This window comes from Saimiri boliviensis, chromosome 14 (genome assembly GCF_048565385.1).
Source record: "Saimiri boliviensis isolate mSaiBol1 chromosome 14, mSaiBol1.pri, whole genome shotgun sequence".
Lineage (NCBI taxonomy): Eukaryota > Metazoa > Chordata > Mammalia > Primates > Cebidae > Saimiri > Saimiri boliviensis.
The window spans coordinates 4284662-4310447 of record NC_133462.1 but is presented as its reverse complement, the minus strand read 5'-3'; the positions used below and the strand labels follow the sequence as shown (position 1 = coordinate 4310447).

Here is a 25786-nt window from a genome sequence, read left to right as displayed (position 1 = left end):
CTCTGGATTCAAGCAAATCTCTTGCCTCAGCCTCCCGAGTAGCTGAGATTACAGGCACACATCGCCATGCCAGGCTAATTTTTTTCTATTTTTAGTATAGACGGTGTTTCACCATGTTGGTCAGGCTGGTCCCAAATTCCTGACCTCACATGATCCACTGGCCTCGGCCTCCCAAAGTGCTGGGATTACAGGTGTGAGCCATTGGGCTTGGCCGAGACAGGGTTTTTCCATGTTGGCTAAGCTGGTCTTGAACTCCTGACCTCAAGTGATCTGCCCACCTTGGCCTCCCCAGGTGCTGGGATTACAGGCCTGAGCCACCACGCCTGGCCCCCGGTTACCCCTTTTCTAACAGTACCCCAGATTGTTCTCTGCAATTCTAGATTCATGTTTCTCAGGTGGCAGTCCAAGACCCATTAGCCAGCCACAAAACAATTTAGAAGGTTGTGACCAGATTTTTATTATGAAATGGAAGTAACAGAGGATAGAAATTATCCAAGAGCATTGCATATAGTGGTCAGAAACTTTTTACTCTGTGTGTGTGTGTACTAGATCATAATGTAAATTGTATTTCTCACTGCGGGTTGTGGCCCTGTGAGTTGGAAATCACCAATCTAGACTATTATCCATATGGAGAGGGCTGAGGCAGGGACAAATGATGGAGGGAATGAACTCAGGGCTGAGGGTGTGACTTGATTCTAGGGGCAACGTGGAGCCACTGGGCGCTATTAAGTTGCAGTCACCACCAGCACCTCGCTGTGCTGCACTCTGAGGTACACATGCCCAACTGTGCACGTCATGACATTTGGAATTCTTCCCATTAGCAAATCCTGCTGCTACGACGAGCATTGGCTGTGGACATGATGCAAGAGATTGCCGGAACAAGAGTTTTAGGACAAGCTAGTCTTAGCCCTAAAGGGTTAAACCTTTATTTTTACGGACAGAAAAAGAGACTCCAAGATGGAAAACAACTTGCCTAGAGTCAGTTAATACACCTCTGACTGCTCATCTCAGGGTCTGCTTCGTCCGCAAGACCCATGTGGACCACCTGGTTGGAAATGGTGAACATGACTCCAGCCAGAACTAGAGGATACTGGAGAAGACCTGGGGTACTGATAAGGAGTGTGTGTGTGTGTGTGTGTGTGTGTGAGAGAGAGAGAGAGAGAGAGAGAGAGAGAGACAGACAGAGAAGGTAGCTATTCTCACGCTCCCATTTCAACAATACCTTCACCAATATCACTATCCTCCTCCTCACCGTCATCATCACCATCATGACATATCAGCATAATCATGTCTTCACCATCATCATCACCACCATCACTATCACCATCATAATCATCTTCATCTTCACCATCATCACCACCATCACCACCACCATCATCACCATTATCACCATCTTCATCACTACTATCAACACCATCACCACCGTCATCACCATCGTGATCATCACCATCATCACCATCACATCATCATCTTCATCATCAGCATCACGACTATCATCATCACCATCACCACCATCATCATCACTTTCGCCATCATCATCGCCACAACTGCCCTCATCACCATCACCACCATCATCATCTTCACCATCACCATCACAACTATCGTCACCACCATTGCCAGCATCACTACCATCATCGTCATCACCATGACCACCATCATCATGACATCATCTCGCCAACATAATCAGCACCGTCATTATCATCCCCACCACCTCCACCACCACCAGCATTCTACTTTTCCCCAGCCCTGTCTTGCCAATCTGGACCAAAATACGGAAACGGGGAAAGGGGAGCACTCATCTCCCTTTCCTCCTTCCACTCATCCCAGTCCCCACAAGAGAGGCCACGCTTGCGGCTTCCAGATGGCAAAGTCTCACCCCACCCTACAGCAAGAGGGGACCCCTGGGGCCAGATTCCTGAGCACCTAGTTTTGGCTCCAATAGTGACAGTCTGGATGATGAAGTCAGGGTGGCCAAGCCCCCTCCCAGGGTCTGCACTTCCCTGTCTATGGGTGTGGCATCGGAGGATTCCAGAGAGAGGCAGCACGGGTAGTGGCTGGAAAAGTACTTTGCAGGGTGAATGCCAAGAGGCAGAGGTGCTTGCATACACTGCAGTAAACCTGAGTCCGTTAACAGGATGAGAAGGGTCCCTAAAGAGACAAGAGGGGTCCTTCTGCAGGTAAAGGGGGTCCTTATGCAGCTAAGAAGGCTTCTCACATAGGGGTGTGGATTTTCAATACATCCTGGAGTCGTCTATAGACACAGGAAGGTTTGTGCTTGGAAGCTGTGTCCTTATCCAGGTTCGGAATGAAAGTGGGACGTAGATTTCACACAGACACGGGCATCTTCTGCAGGTGAGGGCGCTTTTATCCACAGAGGAATGTGTGTCCACGGCCCTGGCTGTCCACTCACTGGCGACCTTTACACAGGCAGGAAGGTTCTCCGTGAAGACGAAGGGATCGTGGTGTCTCAGGGTGAAATCACAGTGTGAGTGGCCTCGTACACACGGGGAGGGCTGTTCTCAGTCGCGGTGCGGCCCAGCTCTCCGGATGCCGCCGACGCCAGCAGCGCGGGCACCTGCGCGGGCAGCAGGTGGGAGCCGCGACCCTGCGGGCGGAGCGCTGGGGCCTCGGACTCCCGCAGTCCCCGCCGCGACCACCAGGGGCAGCACCGTCCCCGCCCGGCCCGCGCCTCCCCCCAATCTCCGCCCCCCACCCCCTGCCTCCCCCCCGCTCCCGCTCCCCTGAGCCCAGCCAGACCCCGCGCCGCCCGCGCCCCGCTCGACTCCGGAGGCTCCCGCAGCCCCGGCGTCCGCCCCGCTGCCCCCTCCCCCGGGGGCCATGGGGGCGCCCCCGGGCTACCGGCCCTCGGCTTGGGTGCATCTCCTCCACCAGCTGCCCCGCGCCGACTTCCAGCTCCGCCCGGTGCCCAGCGGTTTCGCGCCCCAAGAGCAGGAATACCAGCAGGTGGGACCGGGCGCCGGGGCCTGGGGGCCGGGGCTGGGGGGCCGGAGTTCCTGCGTCCCCAGGGAGGAGCTGGGTCACAGATTCCTGAGCTCCGGGAGGCTGGGGGGCCGGCCCGGACTTTGGGGTTGCGGAGGGAGGAGGAGCCTAGGGCGCTCATACCTGGAGGTTCTCCTGGGACGCGCGCGGGGGGTCCAGACCTCGAGCTCTCTTAATAAGGGAAGGCGGGGGGCCTGGACCCCTGAGTTCCTGGAGAGGAGGGGAGGGGGGCCCGGATTCCTGGGTGTGTGATACCTGCCTGGGAAGCCGGCCTCCAGGGTCATCGGGAGAGTAGTCCACTCTCAATGTCCTAAAAGATGACCCAGCCCCATAGGATCTGAGCAGGTAAAATATGTCCCAGTTAAGGTGGGACCCAGGAGACAGCGGACCTGATAGCGGTGGAGAGGAAAACCGTTCTGGGGTGCTGAGATGGGACTGAGAGTCTGAGATGGGGAAGGGGGCTCCGGGGGCTGAGGGCCAGGGCTGGAAAATGAAGAGGCGCTGGAAGAGGAAGCTTCCAGCCCGTCCCGAGAAAGCAGGGGGTGGCCAGGAGCTGCAGGGGCGAGGGCCGAGATGAGGCTGGGTTTGGGGAGCCGCGGGCGGGCAGAGCCGGCTCCCGAGGGTGGGGCCGGCCTGGGAACCTCACAGAAGCCGGGGTCCCTCCGGAAGGGGCCCGGCTCGGGGCAGCTTCAATGGGCGAAAGAGTTGTCCCCTGACCCAGTTTAATTCAAGTCCTTGACTTTGAGATTAATGAGGAGAAAGGCTTGGCTGAGCTGGGGACCGGTGAGGGGGCTGGGAGACCTGATGGGGCCCCAGGACGGGTCCTAGCCTTGCGGATGGGGCCTGAGTCCCTGGGCTCTGTCCTGGGTTGCTCCTGGGAAAAGGGGGCTGGGATTGGAGAGCTCAGGGGGCGTGGAGGGGGTCCCAGAAAAGCGGGGAGGGGATGCGTGCTGTGTTCTGAGCTATTTGGGTCACGGCTGGCACAGCCCTGAGCAGCTCTTCCCCGCCCGCTCCTCGCCGCCCCCTCTCCCCCCACACCGGGACCGCCGTCCCTTCGCCCACAGCCTCGCGGTTACACAACCGCCACCTCCAACGCCGCCGCTCCCCCGGCCTCGGCCCAGACTCACGCCCGCTCGGCCCAGACTCACGCCCGCTCGGCCCAAGATCTCCCGAAGCCGCACGCGGGGTTTCGTGGCCCGAGTTACCGTCAGAGGCATGGGGGAGCCTCACTCCGCCCCCACGGTCGGGGGTCAGGGTCGGGGTGGCAGGGACGTGCAGGCCGAGCCCCATAGTTGAGGAGGGCAAGGGGGACCCCTCCTGGGACAGGAACACCGGGGGCACAGCTGCAGACACAGCCAGGGCCTCTGGGACACGGGCCCGCGGGGAGGCACACACACTCACCCACATATGCACAGGCACACACACGCACGCTTACTCCCATTACACACATACACACTCACACACGCACACACACGCACGCTTACTCCCATTACACACATGCACACACCGGCACATGCACAGGCACACACATGCCCATTTACTCCCATTACACACTCACATGTACACACTCATGTATGCAAGGCACACTCACATATGCCCACTTACTCCCATTAATCACACATACCTGCTTACTCCCATTACACACACACACGTGCATAGGCACACACATAGGCCCACTTACTCCCATTACACACTCACATGCACACACATATGCACAGGCACACGCATGCCCACTTACTCCCATTACACACTCACATGGACACACACATATGCACAGGCACATGCATGCCCACTTACTCCCATTACACACTCACATGGACACACATATGCACAGGCACACGCATGCCCACTTACTCCCATTACACACTCACATGGACACACTCACATATGCACACACACACATATACCCATTTACTACTCAAACCATGCACTCACACTCATATACAACACACACACAGACACATGCATACACTCACACAGATATACCCACTTACACAATCACACACATATGCACACACACTGCACACAGTGACTCAAAACGCAGACTCACATACACACATATAAGCACTTACTCCCATATTCACACACTGCATTTATATACATATGCTCACACACTCATGCATGCACAAACATACATGTTCATACTTTATATACACACACATTTCACATTCACATATACACACACGTATATTGACTCTAACATTCATTTGCGCACACACATACATTCACATGCAGTCCCTCATCCACACACACACTTATCTACCTTGTTACACACACACAACCAAACCCCACTCACAGACTCAGGAACTGTGCCCAGAACACACAGATGCCCACAGATGTTCTCACTGCAGACACAGGTGCATCCTCATCTCACAGCGGGCAACCCAAAGATAAAACACCCAGTCTCACACCAGAAACACACTGCACACATTTGGGACACACACCCCACTGTGCGACTGTGTGTGTGTGTGTGTGTGTGTGTGTGTGTACAAAGGCAGAATCACTGTGGTTTAGGGGAAGCAGCCTTGGCAATCGAGAGGTGTCCTCTGATCCTGACAGTGTTCCTGCATGCTCCGGGGCTCAGTGCAACCCCCTGGCCCCTGTGGGCCTCCAGGCAGACAGGACTGCACAGGTCCTCCGTGAAAGCTCCCCACATGGAGAGCCCTGTTACTCTGCCCGGCTTTCCCCACCGCAGAACGTTTCTGCGGCCTGCCTCTGTCTTCCGGGGCCTTGCTCTCTCCGCCTCTCTGCCCTGTGTGTCTCTCCGTCCCCGTGTGTCTGCGTGTTCTCATGCTCTCTCCCTCTCTCCACTCTCCGACGTGATCCTTTTGCTCTTTCTTTTTGCCTCATCCCCAAACCTTTTCTTGCCTTTGTCTCTTTTTGTTCAGTTGTGTTTTTCTGGCTGTGCCTCCCTCCGTATCTCTCTCTCCTCTGTCTTTACTCTCTGTCTCCATTTCTGAATCTTGCACGCGCGCGTGCACACACACACACACACACTGTCACACAGCCCCTCGCCCCGTCCTTGGGTGACAAGCTCAGCGCAGTGGGGCGTAGTGCTCAGCAGCTGGGGAGACAGTGAGCAGGGAGGAGATGGGGAGGAGGCTCCCCTCACCCAGCCTGGCCCTAGGCACCAAGAACAGGCGCCCCCACACCCCTGCCCGCCCCCTGATCCCACACAACTGTGGAGGGGCCTCGGCAGGTCCTCGGGAAATGCCCCTTTCCACCTGCTGGCTGCAGTGAAACGAAACCCAGGATGGGAGAAGGAGCGGTTCCTGCTAAAGGTTGCACAGCCATTGGAGGGCACAGCGGAACTGGGTGTTCACAGCAGGCTTGGGGCCCCCAGTTGGAAGCTCCCTCCAGCAAGCTGGCCCTGACACCTGGGGCCCCAGCTTCCAGCCTGGGAGGGGCTGGGATCCTATCTCCCCCCAGATTGGGCCAGGGATGCCTCCCGTCGTCACGCTGACCTCTCACACACAGACCCCCGAGCCACGCTGGAAGGGGGGTCTGAGTGTGGAACGTGCTGGTGCCCTCGGAGGCCTTATATCACCCCCTTCCCCAGGCTCTGTTGCTGGTGGTGGCCTTGGCAGGCCTGGGCTTGGGCCTGAGCCTCATTTGCATCGCTGTCTACCTCATCCGCTTCTGTTGCTGCCGGCCCCCCGAGCCCCCCGGGTCCAAGAGCCCGACCCCCGGGGGAGGTTGCGTCACCTGGAGCTGCATTGTCGCCCTTCTCGTCGGCTGGTAATGGGGCCCCAGGGCGGGTGGGCAGTGGGGACAGGGCTCTCCAAGCTCTCTGCTGGCTTTCCTACGAGTGTCCCCTGGGGGTGTGGAGGAAGCAGACAGGAAGGAGGAAACTCCCTGTTCCCTCTCCCCGCCATATGCAAGCCCACTTCAGTCCACAACAGGAAGGACTGTCCCATTTGATGGATGGAGAAAGTGAGGCTCTGGAGAGAAAGAGATTTTCCCAGGGGCAGCCATCTGGTGAGAAGGTCAGTCAGGTTGCCTGGTTTTGGTGCCTCTCGCATTGAATAGCTGTGTGACCTAAGGGAGTGATCATCTCCCTGGCCTCGGTTTCCACATCTGTAAAATGGGCATTATGGTATCGCCCACCTCCTGCTGTGGTGACACTGATGGAAAGCACAGCATCTGCTTGCAGTTGTTCTCGGTCCGTGTTAACTGCTGATATCATTTGCTCATTCGCTAGCTCATTCATTCGACAACTATTTATTGAGGATCTACCATATGCCAGATCCTGACTAAGCCAGACAAGGAGCCCCTCATGCAGCTTATGTTCTAATCAGGGAGACGGACAATAAATAGATCCCACCACCCAAGAGCACCTCATCTGTGCCCAAACTTGAGCTGGTCTAATTCCTTCTCACAATAACCCTGCTGGATTCAGGGGTGTCAGGCCCAGTTTCCAAAGAGGAAGGCTCAGGGAGAGAGGGGAGGTCACCTTTCAAGGCCACGTGGCTTAAGAGGCAGCATGGAGATTCAGACCCAGGTTAGTGGGGCCCCTCACACCCCTCAAAGGGAGCTCAGGGGGCTTCCACAGTGAACATAGCACCTACCAAGAGCAAGCTCTGGGCACAGCCCCCTCCCCAGCAGGGTGGCACCCACAGTTGACAGATGGCTGTCCTCCTCTATAGACCAGGGGTCCCAGAGGGCCAGAGGCCTGCTCTGGACCCACAGCGGGCAAGGGGAGGGACCTGTATGGGTGCCCTGTATCCAGGATGCTTCCTCCTCCGGCTCCCCAGCATGGCGGGGAGATGGGGAGGTGGACAAAGGCCCAGTGGGGGAGAGACACAGCCCCAGCCCCTGCAGCCTGGGAACAAGAGGAGCTTTGTAGGACTCTGAACAATGGGGCGGGGACACTGGGCGTCCGACCCAAGGGATGGGGGTGGAGGCCCAGCCGGGGCTGGGAACTGTGAGGGTGTCAGGCTCCCGCCCCCTCCACTGCGGGACACCAGCCGGGGGCGGGGATGGGAGGGGTCTGGGGCCCCACATTCAGGCCCCACAATGGAGCTCTGTGTGTTGGCTGGGCCGGGGCGGGGGCATGGCTTCTGGCCCATCCTCCAGCCTCCCTCCCACATTCCGTCCTTCCCTCCCAGCTGGCCAAATGCTTGGGTCCCGGCGGGGGAAGGCTGAGAGCTCCAGGCTCAGTGTCCCCCCAGGAGATGGTGGCAGCTGCCCCTCTCGCACCCTTAGGAACCCCCAGGAGGTGGGGGCGGGGGACATCTCAGCACTGGAGGGTCGGTGATGCAGGGCTCAAGGACTCAAGGGCACCTTAGGACAGGTGCCAGGAAGGCTGCCTGCCTGGCAAAGGATGGGGGGGAAGGGTGTGGGGCAGGCAGTCATCGGGAGGGGAAGACGGCCCATCCAGAGGCTGGGTGTGCCTGGGGTTCTGCTCCAGGGAGGTGCGAGTTAAATCGGGGGCTCCCTCCCCCCCACCACTCCACCCACCATTAGCATCACAATGACGTCCCTCCACTGGGGGAGTGAGGCCTTCCCGTTACCTTGGCAACCGAGGGGGCCAGGCTGGAGTCGTCCTTTTCCCACGGGCTGGACCAATGGGGTGGGGCTGAGAGATGGGAGGGGAGGATAGGAAGGTGGGGTGCAGGGGCTGGGGTGGGAGGGGACGGTGGCCTCCAGGATCCTGGGACTCGCTAAGATTCCTCTCCCTCCTCCTCCTCTCAGCACTGGCATTGGCATCGGTTTCTATGGCAACAGTGAGACCAGTGATGGGGTGTCCCAGCTCAGCTCCGCACTGCTGCATGCCAACCACACACTCAGCGCCATTGACCACCTGGTGAGGGGCCAGTGACCAATGGGACCCCAAACCCACACCTGACAGGCTCCCCGTAAGGCAGGGACAAAGGGATCCCAAGTCAGAGCTAAGACCCCACCCTTGAAGCTTAAGACCCCCAGATTCGAAACCTCATCCTGAGACCTACAGACCTCAGCCTGTCCACCCAAGCCCTACCCTGGCTGCAAATTGAGGTCCTCAACCCAGATGCAGCCCTGGATCTTACCTGGAACCCCCAAACCACACAGAAACCAAGCACCACGGACGCCAGCCCCTGTGCTTGGGCCAGACCTAGGGCCCCAGACCTGATTCTTGGCGAAAAAGCAAGCTCAGAGACCCCACCCCAGCCCTGAGACCCAGTCCCCGACTTGAGGCTTCAGCTCTGACCTCAGCCCCAGGATTCTGGGCCCTGGCCTTAGATGCCATGTCCAGCTGCAGACTCTGGACCACGGGACCCAGACTCGAGACCCCAGATTCTAGAAAGCAGATGCAAATTTCAGACATAAGGCTCCAGACTTAATCTCAGCCCTGGGGCTCAACTCTCCACACTGGGCTCAAGCTGCCAACCGCCCAGAGCTCTGGACAGAGGCCACACAACTCCATGAGCTTGCCCCTGGAGTCCCTCCCCAACCGCTTCCCTTCCTCAATCCTCAGATGTCCCAGACCCCAGCTCTCAGACACCCGCTACTGCGTGCTCCTTCTTCATCTCTAAAACCCCATTCCTCGACCCCGGGCTCCCCCCAGGATGTCCTCGCAGACCTCAGACCCTGCCCTGTCCCCAGGTGCTGGAGACCGTGGAGAGGCTGGGCGAGGCAGTGAGGACAGAGCTGACCACCCTGGAGGAGGTGCTGGAGCCGCGCACAGAGCTGGTGGCTGCTGCCAGGGGGGCTCGGCGGCAGGCGGAGGCTGTGGCCCAGCAGCTGCAGGGGCTGGCCTTCTGGCAGGGAGTGCCCCTGAGCCCCCTGCAGGTGGCTGAAGATGTGTCCTTTGTGGAGGAGTACAGGTGAGAGGCTGCTCTTCCTGCCCTCTGTGCCAGCAGCTCTCAGCCGGAGTCCCTGGGGGGACAGCTGGCAATGTCTGGAGGTAGTTTTGGTTGTGACAGTGCGGGGTGGAGCGTGTGCACTGCTGGCATCCAGTGGGCAGAGCCCAGGGGCTGTTCAACACCCTGCAATTCACAGGACCCCCTGTGCCTCAGCAGGGAGTGATCCAGCCATGATGTCAGTTATGACGAGGTGGGTGGGGTGTGGCGGTTCACACCTGTAATCCCAGCACTTTGGGAGGCAGAAGCGAGTGGATCACTTGAGGTCAGGAGTTTGAGACCAGCCTGGACAACATGGTGAAACTCTATCCCTATTAAAAATACAAAAAATTAGCCGGGCGTGGTGGCATACACCCGTAATCCCAGCTACTTGGGAGGCTGAGGCAGGAGGATTGCTTGAACCCGGGAGGTGGAGGTTGCAGCGAGCCGAGATTTTGCTATTGCACTCCAGCCTGGGCAAGTGAGACTCCATCTCTCTCTCTCTCTCTCTCTCTCTCTCTCTCTCTCTCTCTCTCTCTGTGTATATATATATATACATATGATGAGGTGGAGAAACCCTGCTGTGGAGGGAGATGAGGGGACTCCATGCCCATCCTGACACCCGTGTCCTCGCCCATTCACTCACTCTCCCCTTCCATGATCACTCCACCCACTCATTCACGCGTGCTTTCACTCCTTGACTCACTCATTCAGCAAGTCACTCTTGCACTCAGCCACTCCTGGACTAACCCAGCAGGCCACTCGCTCACCCGTTCATCCCTGTGACACGTGTATTTGTTCAGCACTATTTATTTAGCACCCCCTGGTGAAAGAGGCAGTGTACCTACAGGTCAGGAACCTGAGCTTGAGCTCAAAACCCAGCCAGCCCCTCCCTAACCACGTGGCTGCAATCAAGTTTACTTTGCAGGCCTGTGCCTTGGTTTCCCCACTGTGAAATGGGAATCAGGGCAGCGCGCCCCTTGTTGGATTGATGTGAATTGTTGAGTTGGCGTCTGAGTGTTGAGACGGGTGATTAGCACACGGAGAGCATCGCAGAGGTGCCTGTGAAGTGCAGCCTCACAGCTGGTGGGGCAGGGCAGGCAGCAAGTGGCAGGAATCCCTGCCACGCTCGAGGCTGCCTCCTCCAGTGGGGGCCAGCAAGGGACAAACGCAGTGCAAAACATTGTCTGCAAGGTGTCGGGCCATGGGAGCTCAGTAGAGAATCACAGAGGGAGGTGAGGCGGGACAGAGTCTGCCAGTTCATCAGGGGGACTGAGAAGGTGGCATTTGGAGGAGGGGAGGGAGCAAGGTGTGTGGAGTCTGGGCGGCCACCATGATGGTGTCCTCACCGCTTTGGCCATTAGTAATCATTCATTCATTCATTCATTCATCCAAAATCGGCTGGGGGCCCTGGCCACGGGGCATGGACTGAGATTCTGGAGACCCTCTGGGACACTGCACTCCAGCGGGGAAGGCAGACGGGGGCTGAAAAGCTGGAGATCAGCACACGCCCGCAGGGCAGTAGATGCAGACAGTCTGAGGAAGTCGAAGTCCTGCGTTGTGGTCAGACCCAGGGGCCTCACAAGCTGGGCCTCAGCTCCCCCTCCCGGGGGAGGGCAGAAAGTGGGGGTAGCCATGACGGTGATGCCAGGGTGAGTGAGACCCCCCCATCCTTAGAATGTATCTTCCGGGTGCACCACTGCGAAAGCACCCGCACGTGGGAGTCCCTCCACACACGGACAAATCAGGAGCCCCCAAGGGAGTCTGGCTGGAGGGGGCTTTTGCGAGGTGGGGGGAAGTAGCCAGAATGAGAGTAAGGAGGGGAGCTCAGGCTTGTGGGGCCTGCAGAGAATGGCGGGATTAACTGAGCACTTACTACGCACCAGCACTGTGCAGTGGCCTGGGTGCTTGCACCTTCTGAATCACGGTGGGCCCTTCGAGGATATTTAAGTATTAATTTCATTTAGTTTTTTTTTTTTTTTTTTTTTTAAATTGAGACAGAGTCTCACTCTTGTCACCCAGGCTGGAGTGCAGTGGCGCCATCAGGGCTCACTGTGACCTCTGCCTCTAGGGTTCAAATGATTCTCTTGCCTCAGCCTCCTGATTAGTGGGGATTACAGGTGGCCACCACCATGCATGGCTAATTGTTTTTTTTAGTACAAACGGGGTTTCAGCATGTTGGCCAGGCTGGTGTCGAACTCCCAACCTCAGGTGATCAGCCTGCTTCGGCCTCCCAAAGTGCTGGGATTGCAGGCACCAGCCACTGCGCCAGACCAAGCATTAACCATTAAACAAACATCTCAGTTCCCTTGTTCATGCTCAGGCCAACATCTAAGTGTGTCCGCGTGCCTAGCACTCTCTTAAGCACTCTATCCACACATCCCACTCGCAGCAGCACTCTCAAGCCAGTGCTGTTGTGCTCCCCATGTTACAGGTGGGGAAACTGAGGAACAGAGACAGTTAAGCGGAGGGGCTGGGGTGAGACCAGGCAGCCTCTGCCTCCAGTTGTCAGGATGCCCTCGGAGGATGCGATGGGATCCTTGGGGCAGCCTGAGAACAAACGTCCTTCCGCAGGACGGGGGCAAGGATGGGGAGCTCAGAGAGGACACATCGCGTGTCCATGGCCACAGAGCACAGTCCCCGGTGCTCAGGACCTGTATTCCATTTTTTTTTTTTTTTTTTTTTTTTGAGACTGAGTCTTGCTCTGTCCCCAGGCTGGAGTGCTGTGGTGCCATCTTGGTTCACTGCAACCTCCGCCTCCTGGGTTCAAGCGATTCTCCTGCCTCAGCCTCCTGAGTAGCTGGGATTACAGGCACGTGCCAGCATGCTTGGTTAATTTTTGTATTTTTAATAGAGACAGGGTTTCAACATGTTGGCCAGGATGGTCTTGATCTCTTGACCTTGTGATCTGCCCACCTAGCCTCCCAAAGTACTGGGTTTATAGGTGTGAGCCACCGAGCCTGGCCAGGACCTGTATTCTAAGCCGGTCCAATGTCCTGTCTCCTGCTGCACCCATTTCACAGATGAGCTGGGCTGTGGCCCAGACACAGTGAACAGAAGGAGGCTCAGTGTGAGGCTGAGTCTCGAGGGTAGTGAAAGTGAGGCTGAGCTGGGGGGTGAGGTGAATGTTGCTGGGGGTTGCTGGGTGCCTGGAGACAGGTGTGGGATTTCAGCCCTAACCTCCCCTCCCAGGTGGCTGGCCTATGTCCTCCTGCTGCTCCTGGAGCTGCTGGTCTGCCTCTTCACCCTCCTGGGCCTGGCGAAGCAGAGCAAGTGGCTGGTGATCGTGTAAGTGCAGGCCGTGGGGGTCCCCGGTGATTGCCTGGCATTCTCCAGGCCCGCAGGACCTTAGTCTTACGACTCCTACATGGAGGGCCGTGGTTCACACCAGGAAGAGCGAGTTAGGGCAGCTCATGATGGAGGCGAGGATGGGCCTTACAGCGGGTGGCCCTCGAGGTGTGAAGTATGCTGGAATCATTCAAGAAATAATCAGTGTGTTTGCAGTCAAGATGAGGATGATGATCTATTGAGGGCCATGCACGCTGATTCCTTCAGTTGCCTCCACCCCGCGAAGGAGCTACCGTAAAGGTCCATCTGGCAGGTCGGGGACCTGAGGCGGAGCGTCGCTGAGTCCAAGGCTGAGCGGCCCTTATGTGTCACGGCAGAGCCACAGGACCACACTTTTTTTTTTTTTTTTTTTTTTTGAGATGGAGTTTCACTCTTGTTGCCCAAGCTGGAGTGCAAGGGAGCAAACTTGGCCTTCTGCAACCTCCGCCTCCTGGGTTCAAGCAATTCTCCTGCCTCAGCCTCCTGAGTTTCAGCTGGGATTACAGGCATGTGCCACCACGCCCAGCTAATTTTGTATTTTTAGTAGAGACAGGGTTTCTCTCCATATTGGTCAGGCTGGTCTCGAACTCCTGACCTCAGGTGATCTGCCCGCCTTGGGCTCCCAGAGTGCTGGGATTGCAGACATGAGCTGCCATGCCTGTTAGGAACCACACACTTATTTTATAGCTTGCTCTCCAAGCTCTCTCTGCCCTTCCTGGACTGCCTCCCGCCCACCCTGTGAGGAAGGTGCTTCCTTCTCCCTGATTTTTATTTTGTTTTTATTTTGAGAAGGTCTTGTTTTGTTGCCCAGGCTGGAGCACAGCGGCAACCATCTCGGCCCACTGCAGCCTCTGTCCCCTGAGGCTCAAGCGATTCCCCGACCTCAGCCTCTGGAGTCACAGGGACCACAGGCTCATGCCACCACGCCCGGCTACGTTTTGTATTTTTTTTTTTTTGTAGAGATGGAGTCTCACTATGTTGCCCAGGCTGGTCTTGAATTCCTGGCCTCAAGTGATCCGCCTGCCTCACCCTTCCAAAGTGCTGGGTTTACAGGCATGAGCCACCGCAACCAGCCTTTCTCCCTGTTTAACAGAGGGAGAGACTGAAGATCAGAGAGGTTGGGCTGCTTGCTCAGGGCCACACAGCTAGAAGCGCCAGAGCTGGGATTTGAACCAGGCAGGCCATTCCCATTGGAGGAAGTTGTCCCCGTATCCTCTCTGCCCCTGGTGGGGTGGGGTGGAGTTGAACTTGTACCTACGTTGCTGCTGGGGAGAGAGGCTGCTAAGGCTTGCAGACAGATAAACCCAGCCACCACAGGGCAGGTCTGGGACTGGAGCCCAGGCCTTCAGTTTGAGGACCCCTGGGTGCCCTTCCTGCCTGTTGGTCACCCTACCAATGCTGACACGCCCCCTCCACCCCCGCCCCCCAACCTGGAAAGTCCAGAGACAGAGTTCAGCCCTGGAACTGTCTCCCATTCTCAGGGCAGACCCAGAGGCTGACCAGGCTGTGGGTGGATTTGGGAACCTTCGGGGGAAGTCCTGGGCCCCAGGAAAGTGAGCCCAGAGGTGGGCAGTCACCCTCCTGGGGTACTGGAGCTGGGATCCTAGCTGCCACCACCCAGTCCAGGGCCCCGCTCGTACCCTGCACCCTGCCCACTGGGCAGGAGCCAGATGTCCAGTTGGATGTCAGCAGCCACCGCCCACCCCCTGCCCACTGAACTTCTCTGTCCCTAATTCTGATCCTACAGGCTCCAGAGGTGGGTGAAGGGTGGGGGGTGGCTGTGATGGGATTTGGGGTGTGGAAAGAGGCTAGGCGAGGGGATTAAGATGTCCAGGCCGGTCCTCATTCCCCCACTCTAGGATGACGGTTATGAGTCTCCTGGTTCTTGTCCTGAGCTGGGGTTCCATGGGCCTGGAAGCAGCCACCGCCGTGGTGAGTGCTGGGGCCGGGGCCGCTGGGCTCTGGGACTCAGGGAGCCTGGAAGCTTCAACTTCTGGACCTCGGGATGGCATGCCTTAGTAGAGAGAGGGACTGGGGGGGCACCATCATAGTTCTGAGGTTTAGGGCTGGGTTCCTGGGTCCTGAGTGGGTACAGGTTGGTGTCTTGGGTGCTTGGGCTATAATGAAGAAGGGGGCTGGAAACCTGGATTCCTAGGTCTGAGGGAGGAGGAGCCGGAGGCCTAGACTCCTGAGTTTGAGGGAGGAGGGGCTGGAGAATCTAGACCCTTGGGTCTGAGAGAGGAGGGGCTGAAGCCTGGACTCCTGAGTCTGAGGGAGGAGTGACTGGGACCTGGATCCCTGGGTGGGGAGAGGGGCTGGGGAGCCAGATGCTGGGTGCTGTGGGAGTGTGGAATCCGGGCAATTCCAGTCCCTTTTCTGCTGCCTCATGCAGGGCCTCAGTGACTTCTGCTCCAATCCAGACCCTTATATTCTGAACCTGACCCAAGAGGAGACAGGGCTCAGCTCAGGTGATTTCCAAGGGCCCGATGGGTTCGCCGGGTTGAGCAGTGCGGGTCCTGGCTTCCTCGGGCCTCCTCTGTGCCTGGTCCTACCCGGGGTGGGGTGGGGGTGCAGCCCGCCAGGGGAGACCCAGCCCTCTGGAAGGGAAGCAGGGCTCCTGGCCACTGCCCATCAGAGCCCTCCTGGAGCCCCGCCACCGCCAGCCCCACATCCCTGCTGCTCCAGCTGGCGGCGTCTCTCCTGGTGGGCAGGGAGGGAGAGGAGGGTCAGGAGAGGGTGTTCCTGGGCGTCAGGAATGGGGACTGGTCTCCTGAGAAAACTGGGGAGCGCCATTTAGTCAGGGGTTCCCAGGAGCGTGGGGATACGCAGCAGCGCCTGCTTTGGCTGTGGCAGGGGCAGAAGGGACGCGGGGCTGGCGGGCCTCTGAAGGTAAGGCCATCGGGCTCCAGGAGGGCTCCGGAGCTGGCCCGAGGCCCCGAACCCTGCTAACCCCCCAGTCCCCGGCCTTCCCCCGGGAGTCCCTGGGGGCCCAGGCTCATGGCCTCCTCCCCTCTCCTCCTCCCACTTCAGACATCCTGAGCTATTATTTCCTCTGCAACCAGGCCGTCTCCAACCCCTTCCAACAGGTTAGGGCTGCGGGCAAGGGAAACGGGTGCTGAGGGACCCAGAAGCTTGGACTCTCGAGGGAGGGGGCGGGGCTGGGGCTGGGGCTGGGGCCTGGACTCCTGGGTTCCGGGGAGGATGCAGGCCAGGGGCCCGAGTGCTGTGTCCCGAGGAGAGGAGAGAGGGTCGGGGCGTCGACTCCTGGGTCCTCCTCCCTCCCTTTCTCTTTCCGCAGAGGCTGACTCTGTCCCAGCGAGCTCTGGCCAACATCCACTCCCAGCTGCTGGGCCTGGAGCGAGAAGCTGTGCCTCAGTTCCCTTCAGCGCAGGTCGGTGGGTGGGCGCTCCCCAGACACGCGGACCCCGAGGGGAAGGCGGGCGGGGTGGGATGCAGCTGTAGGGCGCAGGTGGGACCCGCAGCGAGGAAACCTTGGGCCGGCGGTGGGCGGGGCCCTGGGCTGGGGGCGGGGCCCTGGGTTGGGGGCGGGGTCGCGTAGCTGGGCGGGGCCTGGATTGGGGGCGTGGCCAGGGCGATGGGCGGGCCTGACGAGTTGGTGGGAAAATGACCTCTCCTCGCCCCGCAGAAGCCTCTTTTGTCTTTGGAGGAGACTCTGAATGTGACAGAAGGAAACTTCCACCAGTTGGTGGCACTGCTGCACTGCCGCGGCCTGCACAAGGTGAACCCCTTCCCCCTCCCAATTTCTTCTCCCAAGGGGAGCCTCTGCCTCGTCCCACAGAACTACCTCGTTCCTCTCCTTGGACCTCTGCCATTGCGCCTGAGGATATCTCTGTATTCTCTGTTTATATTATTTATCTATCCTGTATCTATTATCTACCTATTTATAACCTGTCATCTGTCATGCTCCACCCGTATTCCTTCCCTCCTCCTTCCCTTTCCCCACCAGCTCCCGCACGTCCCCCGGGTCCCCAATCCCACCCTCCCATCCATTCCTGCCACTTTTCCTTTCTTGTCTTCTCTCCTCTCTCTGTTCTCCTCCCTTTCCCGCCCTCTCTCCTAGCAGCTGCTGCTCAGTGTCTTCTGGAGCAAGACTGCCTGGGTTCCAGTCCTAGCTCTTGACCAAGTACAAGTCACGTCACTTCTCTGTACTTCAGTTAGTTCCCCCACTTATGAAACTGGGATTGTGGCCAGGCGCGCGGTGACTCATGCCTGTAATCCCAGCATTCTGGGAGGCCGAGGCGGGTGGATCACCTGAGGTCAGGAGTTAGAGACCAGCCTGGCCAACATGGTGAAACCCCGTCTCTACTAAAAATACAAAAAATTAGCTGGGCGTGGTGGCACATGCCTGTAATCTCAGCTAGTCAGGAGGCTGAGGCAGGAGAATTGCCTGAACCTGGGAAGTGGAGGTTGCAGTGAGCCAAGATCATACCATTGCACTCCAGCCTGGGTAACAGAGCAAGACTCTGTCTAAAAAAAAAAAAGAAAGAAAAGAAAGAAACTAGAATTACAAGAATGGGCACCTGTCCAGCTCCCTTGTGGCGTGTGCTGTTCATACACTGGATGGGCAGGGGTAGTCGGGGCGCCCAGGAGGAAAGATATCTGGTGCCCTGCAGACTCCAGCTTGGGCTCTGCTGCAGACTGCATGGCCACCGGCAGGTGAGCATGGCTGACTCTGTTTCCCACCTATACTATCAGGAAGGATGAGGTTTTTGTTTTTGTTTTTGTTTTTGTTTTCCGAATGGTTGTAAGGCTTGAAAAAAAAAATCTCCTTATAAAACAGTAGGAACTGGCTGGGCACGGAGGCTCACACCTGTAATCCAGCACTCTGGGAGGTAGAGGCGGGTGGATCACCTGAGGTCAGGAGTTCCAGACCAGCCTGGCCAACATGGTGAAACCCTGTCTCTACTAAAAATACAAAAAATTAGCCAGGTGTAGTGGTGGGCGACTGTAATCCCAGTTACTCAGGAGGCTGAGGCAGGAGAATCACTTGAACCCGGGAGGCGGAGGTTACAGTGAGCCGAGATCATGCCACTGCACTCCAGCCTGAGTAATAGAAAGAGACTCTGTCTCAAACAAATAAAACCAGTAGGAGCTACTCTAAAACACACACCTGAGGATGCCTTTCCCCAGCCGCTCTTCCCAACAAAGACCTCTCATGTGCACAGCTTCACCAAGTACCTGGCCGCGTTGTGTTTCACAGTTGGTAACTCACTGACCCCTCATAACAGTGCTGTGAAGAAGGAACTATTATTATCCCACGTAACAGACTTAGAAGGTGAGGTGCAGAGTTGATGGACTTTTCCTAGGTCACATGGCCAGTCTGTGCACATTAAGGAGACAGGGACCTTCCAGAGGGCCCAGTCTTGTCCTTTCTGCTTCTGGAATGTCTCTATCCATCTACCCTCCATGCCCAATGGCCCTGTTGCCGCCGAGGCCTCGTTCTCTCCCCAGAGGAGGAAGCAGGGCCCCCTCCCCATCTATCCCCCCATGGACCCTAGAATAGGGCTGCCAGATTCAGCAAACAGCAAACCACTCTTTGCTATAAGCATGGCCAGCGCACTGCTGGGGAGATACTTATTCTGGAAAATTATATATTGGGTATGTGATACCAAATTTAACTAGAAGCCCTGAATTTGACCTGGCAGTCCTAGCCAAGAGGGATTCATCTACACCATGGCATGGACCTGAGCTTCTCCTGGTCTGGCTCAGACAGATCCCTTCTGTGGCGCCGGCTGCCCCCAAGTCTTCTGAAACCAGCATTCCAGAAAGGGAGTGGGGAGCAAGTACTACATCAATGATCGGAATTGCTGACTGCTGAGCTGAGAAAGGCTGGGGGACCCCCCTCAGGGCTGCCCTGATCTTTGGCATAAGGATAAATTGGGGTCCAGGCACTTTTCTGTGGCCTAGGTAGAAACTGGGCTGGAATACAGGCCCCCACGTTCCTTTGTGGAGGGAGGGAAGGGAAAGGGGAAGACATTACTCCATCCTCCCCAACTGCCGTACCAGGTGACCCTGGATCTCCATCGTCCCTGTCAGGGTGTCAGGGTCCTCACAGATTAAAATCAAGAATAAGGGACCAGGCCCGGAGTGGTGGCTCACACCTGTAATCCCAGCACTTTGGGAGACCAAGGTGGGTGAATCACCTGAGGTCAGGAGTTCAAGACTAGCCTGGCCAACATGGGGAAATCCCATCTCTACTTAAAATACCAAAAAAAAAAAAAAAAAGAAAAAAAAAAAAGAAACAAAACTAGCTGGGCGTGGTGGCATGTGCCTGTATTCACAGCTACTCAGGAGGCCGAGGCGTGAGAATCACTTGAACCCTGGAGGCGCAGAGGTTGCAGTGAGCTGACATTGTGCCACTGCACTCCAGCCTGGGCGATAGAGCGAAAGTCTGTCTCAAAAAAAAAAAAAAAAAAAAAAAGGTGTGTTGCGCGGAGGCAGGCATGGGTGTCTGGTACCTGTAATCCTAGCACTTTGGGAGGTCCAGTCGGGCAGATCAAAACTCCTTGAGCTCAGGAGTTCAAGAACAGCCTGGCTAACATGGTGAAACCCCAACTCTGTTTTAAAATTTAAAAAAAGAAAATCAACAGTAAGGGACATCCGGGATGAGGAGGAAGGAAGGTGGGCGCTGGAACCTAAGAGAATCAGCTCCAATCTCATTTCTGCCCTTCCCTGGCAGTGTGACTCTGGGCACGTAGCTTGCCCTCTCTGGGCTTCAACTTCTTTCCACCATTGCAAAAGGCGGCAGTGTGAGGGGGTCAGGAGTCAGTGTCTGCCTCCAGGGCTGTTGTGAGTATGAAGGACATTGTGCATGTACCAATACACTCAAAACACAGCTTCCAAGGCAGGGCATGGTGGCTGACTCCTATAATCCCAGCACTTTGGGAGGTCGAGGCTGGCGGATCAACTGAGGTTAGGAGTTCGAGACCAGCCTGACCAATATGGAGAGAAACCCCGTCTCTACTAAAAATACAAAATTAGCTAGGCGTGGTGGTGCATGCCTATAATCCCAGCTACTCAGGAGGCTGAGGCAGGAGAATTGCTTCAACTTGGGAGATGGAGGTAGCGGTGAGCCGAGATCACAGCATTGCACTCCAGTCTGGGCAACAAGAGCAAAACTCCGCCTCAGGAAAAAAAAGAAAAAAAAAAAAAAAAAAAAAAGAGCCTCCATTGCCCCAACAGGTCCCTCCCCATAACCTCACTGGCTCATTAGAAGACACCCCACCTCAACCGGGTTTTCCTGCCAGAAACCCAGGGGTATCCTTTCTGCACACTGCGCTTACCTCCCACAACCATTCCCGAAGCAAGCTCTGTCGGCCCCTCCTCTGAAACCTACGTGGACACCCACCACTGTTTCTGCCACTTCCCCTGTGCCCTGATCCATGCATCCTAGCCACCTGACCCGTGACCGCAGGGGCCTCCTCCCTGTCCCCCGCCTGCCTACCCCCGTCTGTCCTCCATGCAACAGCCAACCGACTGGGTGATCCTTTTAAAACACAATCCGATCATGTTCTTCCTCTGCTTAAAGCCCTCAGCGATTCCCCCTGCACACGGATTAAAATCCCTGCTCCTTGCCCTGACCTACAAGGGCCTGGGTGGTCAGTCCTGGATATGTCTGCCTCTGGCTTCAGCCCCTCCCGGCTTCCTCCACACAGCCCTCTCCCTGGCTCCTTCCTGGGGGACTCATCCCTGCTGTGGGGTTGCCTGACCTACCCGTGCCCCGCACTGCCCCCCACCCTCCTACCTCATCAGCACACCACCCTCTGAGATGACCTTCTTGGTCCTGGGACTATGGGCGGCGCCCGGGGCGGAGCTGTGAATTAATTGAGTGAGTTAGTGTGTGCCAGTACTGGGCACTCGGTGAAGGCGGTTTCTGCTGGCTTCTTGGGACCACCGTCATCAGAGCCAGCGTTTGTGGCACGTGGAGTGTGTATTGTGTGTGAGGCATCATTCTGAGCCACTGGTTGGTTCTTCTACGTGCTGTCCCTTGTGCTCTAGGCCAGTGATTCTGCCCCCTAGGGACAGTTGGCCATGGCTGAGGTGCTGCTGGTTGTCACACAGCAGGAGGGGGTGCTCCTGGCATCTGGCAGGTGGAGCTGCACCCCAGGGTACCCAGCACACAGGGCAGCGCCCTCACCACAGAGAATGAGCTGGCTCAAAACGTCAGCAGGGCTCAGATTGTGAAACCTTTGTCCCTGGACCGAGTCGGAGCTGGCGGTGGCTGGCCCGCAGGCACTGGGTGCCCCCGGGAGGATGCCCTTGCAGGGGCTGCCGCTGCTGGGAGGGAGAAGGAAAGAGGAGTGTCAGTTCTGAGGTTCCTGGGTGGATGCAGATGGGGAGAGGGCACAGGGCGGGTGGGAGGTGCTAGACTGGCTCCAGATGTGGGGTGCTGAGGGAGAAGGGCCCCTGTGAAAGGGAGATAGGGGCCCGCAATAGCACGGGGGCGGGGTGCAGCTCAGGAGAAACCGAGTCTGGAGCCTGCGCAATGAATTCCTGGGTGCCAGGCCCATCACACCGATGACCCCGTGTATTCTCAGAACTTCCCTCAGACAGGGGAAACGGAGGCACAGAGAGGTCAGCTGGCTTGTGCAGTACCACAGCTGGGAGGACAGTCAGACTGGTGTGCGCAGTGTGCGCTGGCGGTGGGGGGGTGGGGGGCACTGCCCGATGACGCCCTCCCCTCAGGACTACGGCGCAGCCCTGCGGGGCCTGTGTGAGGACGCCCTGGAAGGCCTGCTCTTCCTGCTGCTCTTCTCCCTGCTGTCCGCGGGAGCACTGGCCGCCGCCCTCTGCAGCCTGCCCCGAGCCTGGGCCCTCTTCCCACCCAGGTCAGGAGCGGGGGAAGGCAGGCTCCTGGGGAGGGAAGAGGAGGGCAGCACCTGGGGACCACGGTCGGGGGGGGGTGCAGCCTCCTGATGGGTCCCCCATCCCGCCTCTCTGCCATGCCCCGCATCAAACCCCAGTGACGACTACGATGATACAGACGATGACGACCCTTTCAACCCTCAGGTACTGGACTCCTGGGTCTGAGGGAGGAGGGGCTGGGGCCTGGACTCCTGGGTCTGAGGGAGGAGGGCTGGGGGTCTAGACTGCTGGGTCTGAGGGAGGAGGGGCTGGGGCCTGGACTCCTGGGTCCGAGGGAGGAGGGGCTGGGGCCTGGACTCCTGGGTCTGAGGGAGGAGGGGCTGGGGGTCTGGACTCCTGGGTCTGAGGGAGGAGGGCTGGGGGTCTAGACTGCTGGGTCTGAGGGAGGAGGGGCTGGGGTCTGGACTTCTGGGTCTGAGGGAGGAGGGGCCGGGGGTTCTGGACTCCTGGGTCCGAGGGAGGAGGGGCTGGGGCCTGGACTCCTGGGTCCGAGGGAGGAGGGGCTGGGGCCTGGACTCCTGGGTCTGAGGGAGGAGGGGCTGGGGTCTGGACTCCTGGGTCCGAGGGAGGAGGGGCTGGGGCCTGGACTCCTGGGTCTGAGGGAGGAGGGGCTGGGGGTCTGGACTCCTGGGTCTGAGGGAGGAGGGGCTGGGGTCTGGACTTCTGGGTCTGAGGGAGGAGGGGCCGGGGGTTCTGGACTCCTGGGTCCGAGGGAGGAGGGGCTGGGGCCTGGACTCCTGGGTCCGAGGGAGGAGGGGCTGGGGCCTGGACTCCTGGGTCTGAGGGAGGAGGGGCTGGGGGTCTGGACTCCTGGGTCTGAGGGAGGAGGGCTGGGGGTCTAGACTGCTGGGTCTGAGGGAGGAGGGGCTGGGGTCTGGACTTCTGGGTCTGAGGGAGGAGGGGCCGGGGGTTCTGGACTCCTGGGTCCGAGGGAGGAGGGGCTGGGGCCTGGACTCCTGGGTCCGAGGGAGGAGGGGCTGGGGCCTGGACTCCTGGGTCTGAGGGAGGAGGGGCTGGGGGTCTGGACTCCTGGGTCTGAGGGAGGAGGGCTGGGGGTCTAGACTCCTGGGTCTGAGGGAGGAGGACCCGGGGTCTGGACTCCTGGGTCTGAGGGAGGAGGGGCCGGGGGTTCTGGACTCCTGGGTCCGAGGGAGGAGGGGCTGGGGTCTGGACTCCTGGGTCTGAGGGAGGAGGGCTGGGGGTCTAGACTGCTGGGTCTGAGGGAGGAGGGGCCGGAGTCTGGACTCCTGGATCTGAGGGAGGAGGGGCCGGGGGTCTGGACTCCTGGGTCTGAGGGAGGAGGGGCTGGGGTCTGGACTCCTGGGTCTGAGGGAGGAGGGGCCGGAGTCTGGACTCCTGGGTCTGAGGGAGGAGGGGCTGGGGTCTGGACTCCTGGGTCTGAGGGAGGAGGGGCCGGAGTCTGGACTCCTGGGTCTGAGGGAGGAGGGGCTGGGGCCTGGACTTCCGGATCTGAGGGAGGAGGGGCTGGGGGTCTGGGCTCCTGGGTCTGAGGGAGGAGGGGCTGGGGTCCCACAGTGCAAAGGCGATCCCCGCTCCATTCCCTCCTGTCCCTGACTCTCCCAGCAGGAATCCAAGCGTTTTGTGCAGTGGCAGTCGTCTATCTGAGCCCCTCCTCCCTGCCGGACTGGAGCCTGCCTCCCCTCTTCGGTGAGCTTCCAAGGGACACCCCCAGCTCCTGCAGCCTGGCCTCTGCCCTCCCCTCCCACCCTGTGCGATGCTCCAGCCATGGGCTGGGTGCTTCCTGCTGAGTGGCCGTTCCTGCAGGCCCTCCAGCCCGAATCACTGCCCTGTCTCTGTCTCTCTCCGCAGTTCCTTCCCTGGCTGCCGGAGGAGACCCCACTAACCCAGCCTGCCTGGGCTCGGACCACTAACACTCTTGGCCACGGACAGCCCGCACAGGACTGCCTTCCTGCCCTGGCCCCTGTGCCCCAGTCTCTGTCCTTGGCCTTGGGAGTAGCTGAGGGGGCAGACTAGGGAGTGTAGGGCTGGCAGGGGAGGGGGCAGAGAGCCTCGCACCCTTTATCCCAGCTGCCAGTCCCATCCTTGGAGGGACTGAGCTGAGGGGAGGGGGACATGAGTCCCCCTGCTGCCCCTGCCACATCCCAGTGGGCTCTGATCCCCTGATCTCAACTCGTGGCACTAACTTGGAAAAGGGTTGATTTAAAATAAAAGGGAAGACTATTTTACAAGCAGCTGGGTCCTTCTTATTTTTGCCTTCCCTTGATCAGGGAAGGGTTACAGGCCTGTGCCTGGCCGAGGCTGGGGCATCCTCCCAGCTGCCAGGCGTGTCTGTGCCTGTCCAGGCTCAGCAAGGGTTCCAAAGACATTGTTCTTAAAAAAAAAAAAAAAAAGTTAAAAAACCAAAAAATATCCTTTCTTCTCTGATTCTAAAAGTGATACATGTGTCCTGACACAAGAAGGCACAGACATCTCTGGCATAGAATAGATGGCCTAGAAATAGATGTAAGTGTGTGTGTGTGTGTGTGTGTGTGTGTGTGTGTGTACACGCATGACAGAAGACAGATTTCAAATCAGTGTGAGGATGGCTGGTTTAGCAGCAGTAGTGACATATCGCTCTCCATCTGGCCAAAAACTTCTATAGATAAGGGTGGAAGATCTGGATGTATACAAATAAAGGCACAGAAGAATTCCAAGCGAAATTAGGGGGGTAGGAATGGCGGGCATGCCTGTGGTCCCAGCAGCTCCGGAGGCTAAGGCTCCTTGCTCGAGCCCATTTTGAGGCTGCAGTGAGCTGTGAACGCACCACTACAGTCCAGCCTGGGCAACAGACCAAGACACTGTCTCTTAAAAAAATAAAAAAGACAAAAAAACAGAGAGAGGCTGGCTGCAGAGGCTTGGGACTGTAATCCCAGCACTGGGTGGGTCCCTTGAGGCCAGGAGTTTGAGACCAGCCTGGCCAGCATGGCAAAACTTCGTCTATACTAAAAAAAACAAAAACAAAAACAAAAACAAACAAAACCCCACAAAAATTAGCCAAGCATGGAGGCACAGGACTGTGATTGTAACGCCAACCACTTGGGAGGCTGAGGCAGAATTGCTTGAACCCGGGAGGCAGAGGCTGCACCACTGCACTCCAGCCTGGGAGACCAAGCTAGACTCCATCTCAAAAACAAAAAACAAAAAAAAAAACAGAAATTAGGAGAATGTTTGTATGTTATCTGTGTAGGGAAAGTGGGGAGGGAGGATTTTAAGCAAGAGATCATAAAAGCAGAAAGGAAAAGATAGCTTATTTGACAAACTGTAGATAGAAAAAAGTACCATAAAGTCAAAGGGCAAATTGATAGACTGGGGAACAGTGTTTGTGTGTGTGTGTGTGTGTGTGTGTGTGTGTGAATTATGGTGCAGAAATATATTATTATTTTTACTATTTTTTGAGACGGAGTCTCACTCTGTTACCCAGGCTGAAGTGCAGTGGTACGATCTCAGCTCACTGCAACCTCTGCCTCCCAGGTTCAAACGATTCTCCTGCTTCAGCCTCCTGAGTATCTGGGATTACAGGCACATGCCACCGTGCCCAGCTAATTTTTGTATTTTTAGTAGAGATGGGGTTTCAACATTTTGGCCAGGCTGGTCTCGAACTCCTGACCTTGTGATCCACCTGCCTCGGCCTCCCAAAGTGCTGGGATTACAGGCGTGAGCCACCGAGCCCGGCCAGAAATATATTATTCTTAAAACAGATGTAGTTGGGCGTGGTGGCTCACGCCTGCAAT

At 57.7% G+C, this 25786-nt stretch overlaps 1 protein-coding gene across 6 annotated transcripts; it reads left to right on the top strand.

Moving 5' to 3' along the window:
* The first annotated feature begins 2721 nt into the window (after positions 1 to 2721).
* Positions 2722 to 24244, top strand: TTYH1 (tweety family member 1). 6 transcript variants are annotated; one of them, XM_039465635.2, is made up of 15 exons: positions 2722 to 2964; positions 6560 to 6738; positions 8695 to 8806; positions 9586 to 9806; positions 13014 to 13109; positions 15008 to 15080; positions 15541 to 15616; positions 16179 to 16234; positions 16447 to 16539; positions 16795 to 16887; positions 17233 to 17322; positions 21855 to 21997; positions 22133 to 22178; positions 23622 to 23702; positions 23865 to 24244. In XM_039465635.2, the coding sequence occupies exons 1-14, from the start codon at positions 2839 to 2841 to the stop codon at positions 23658 to 23660; spliced, it is 1443 nt and encodes a 480-aa protein (XP_039321569.1). In that variant the 5' UTR covers positions 2722 to 2838; the 3' UTR covers positions 23661 to 23702; positions 23865 to 24244. The 6 variants fall into 6 exon arrangements, with proteins under 6 accessions (XP_039321569.1, XP_039321568.1, XP_039321571.1 ...); XM_039465634.2 differs by having other exon boundaries at positions 23619 to 23702; XM_039465637.2 differs by lacking the exon at positions 17233 to 17322.
* The last annotated feature ends 1542 nt before the right edge of the window (positions 24245 to 25786 follow it).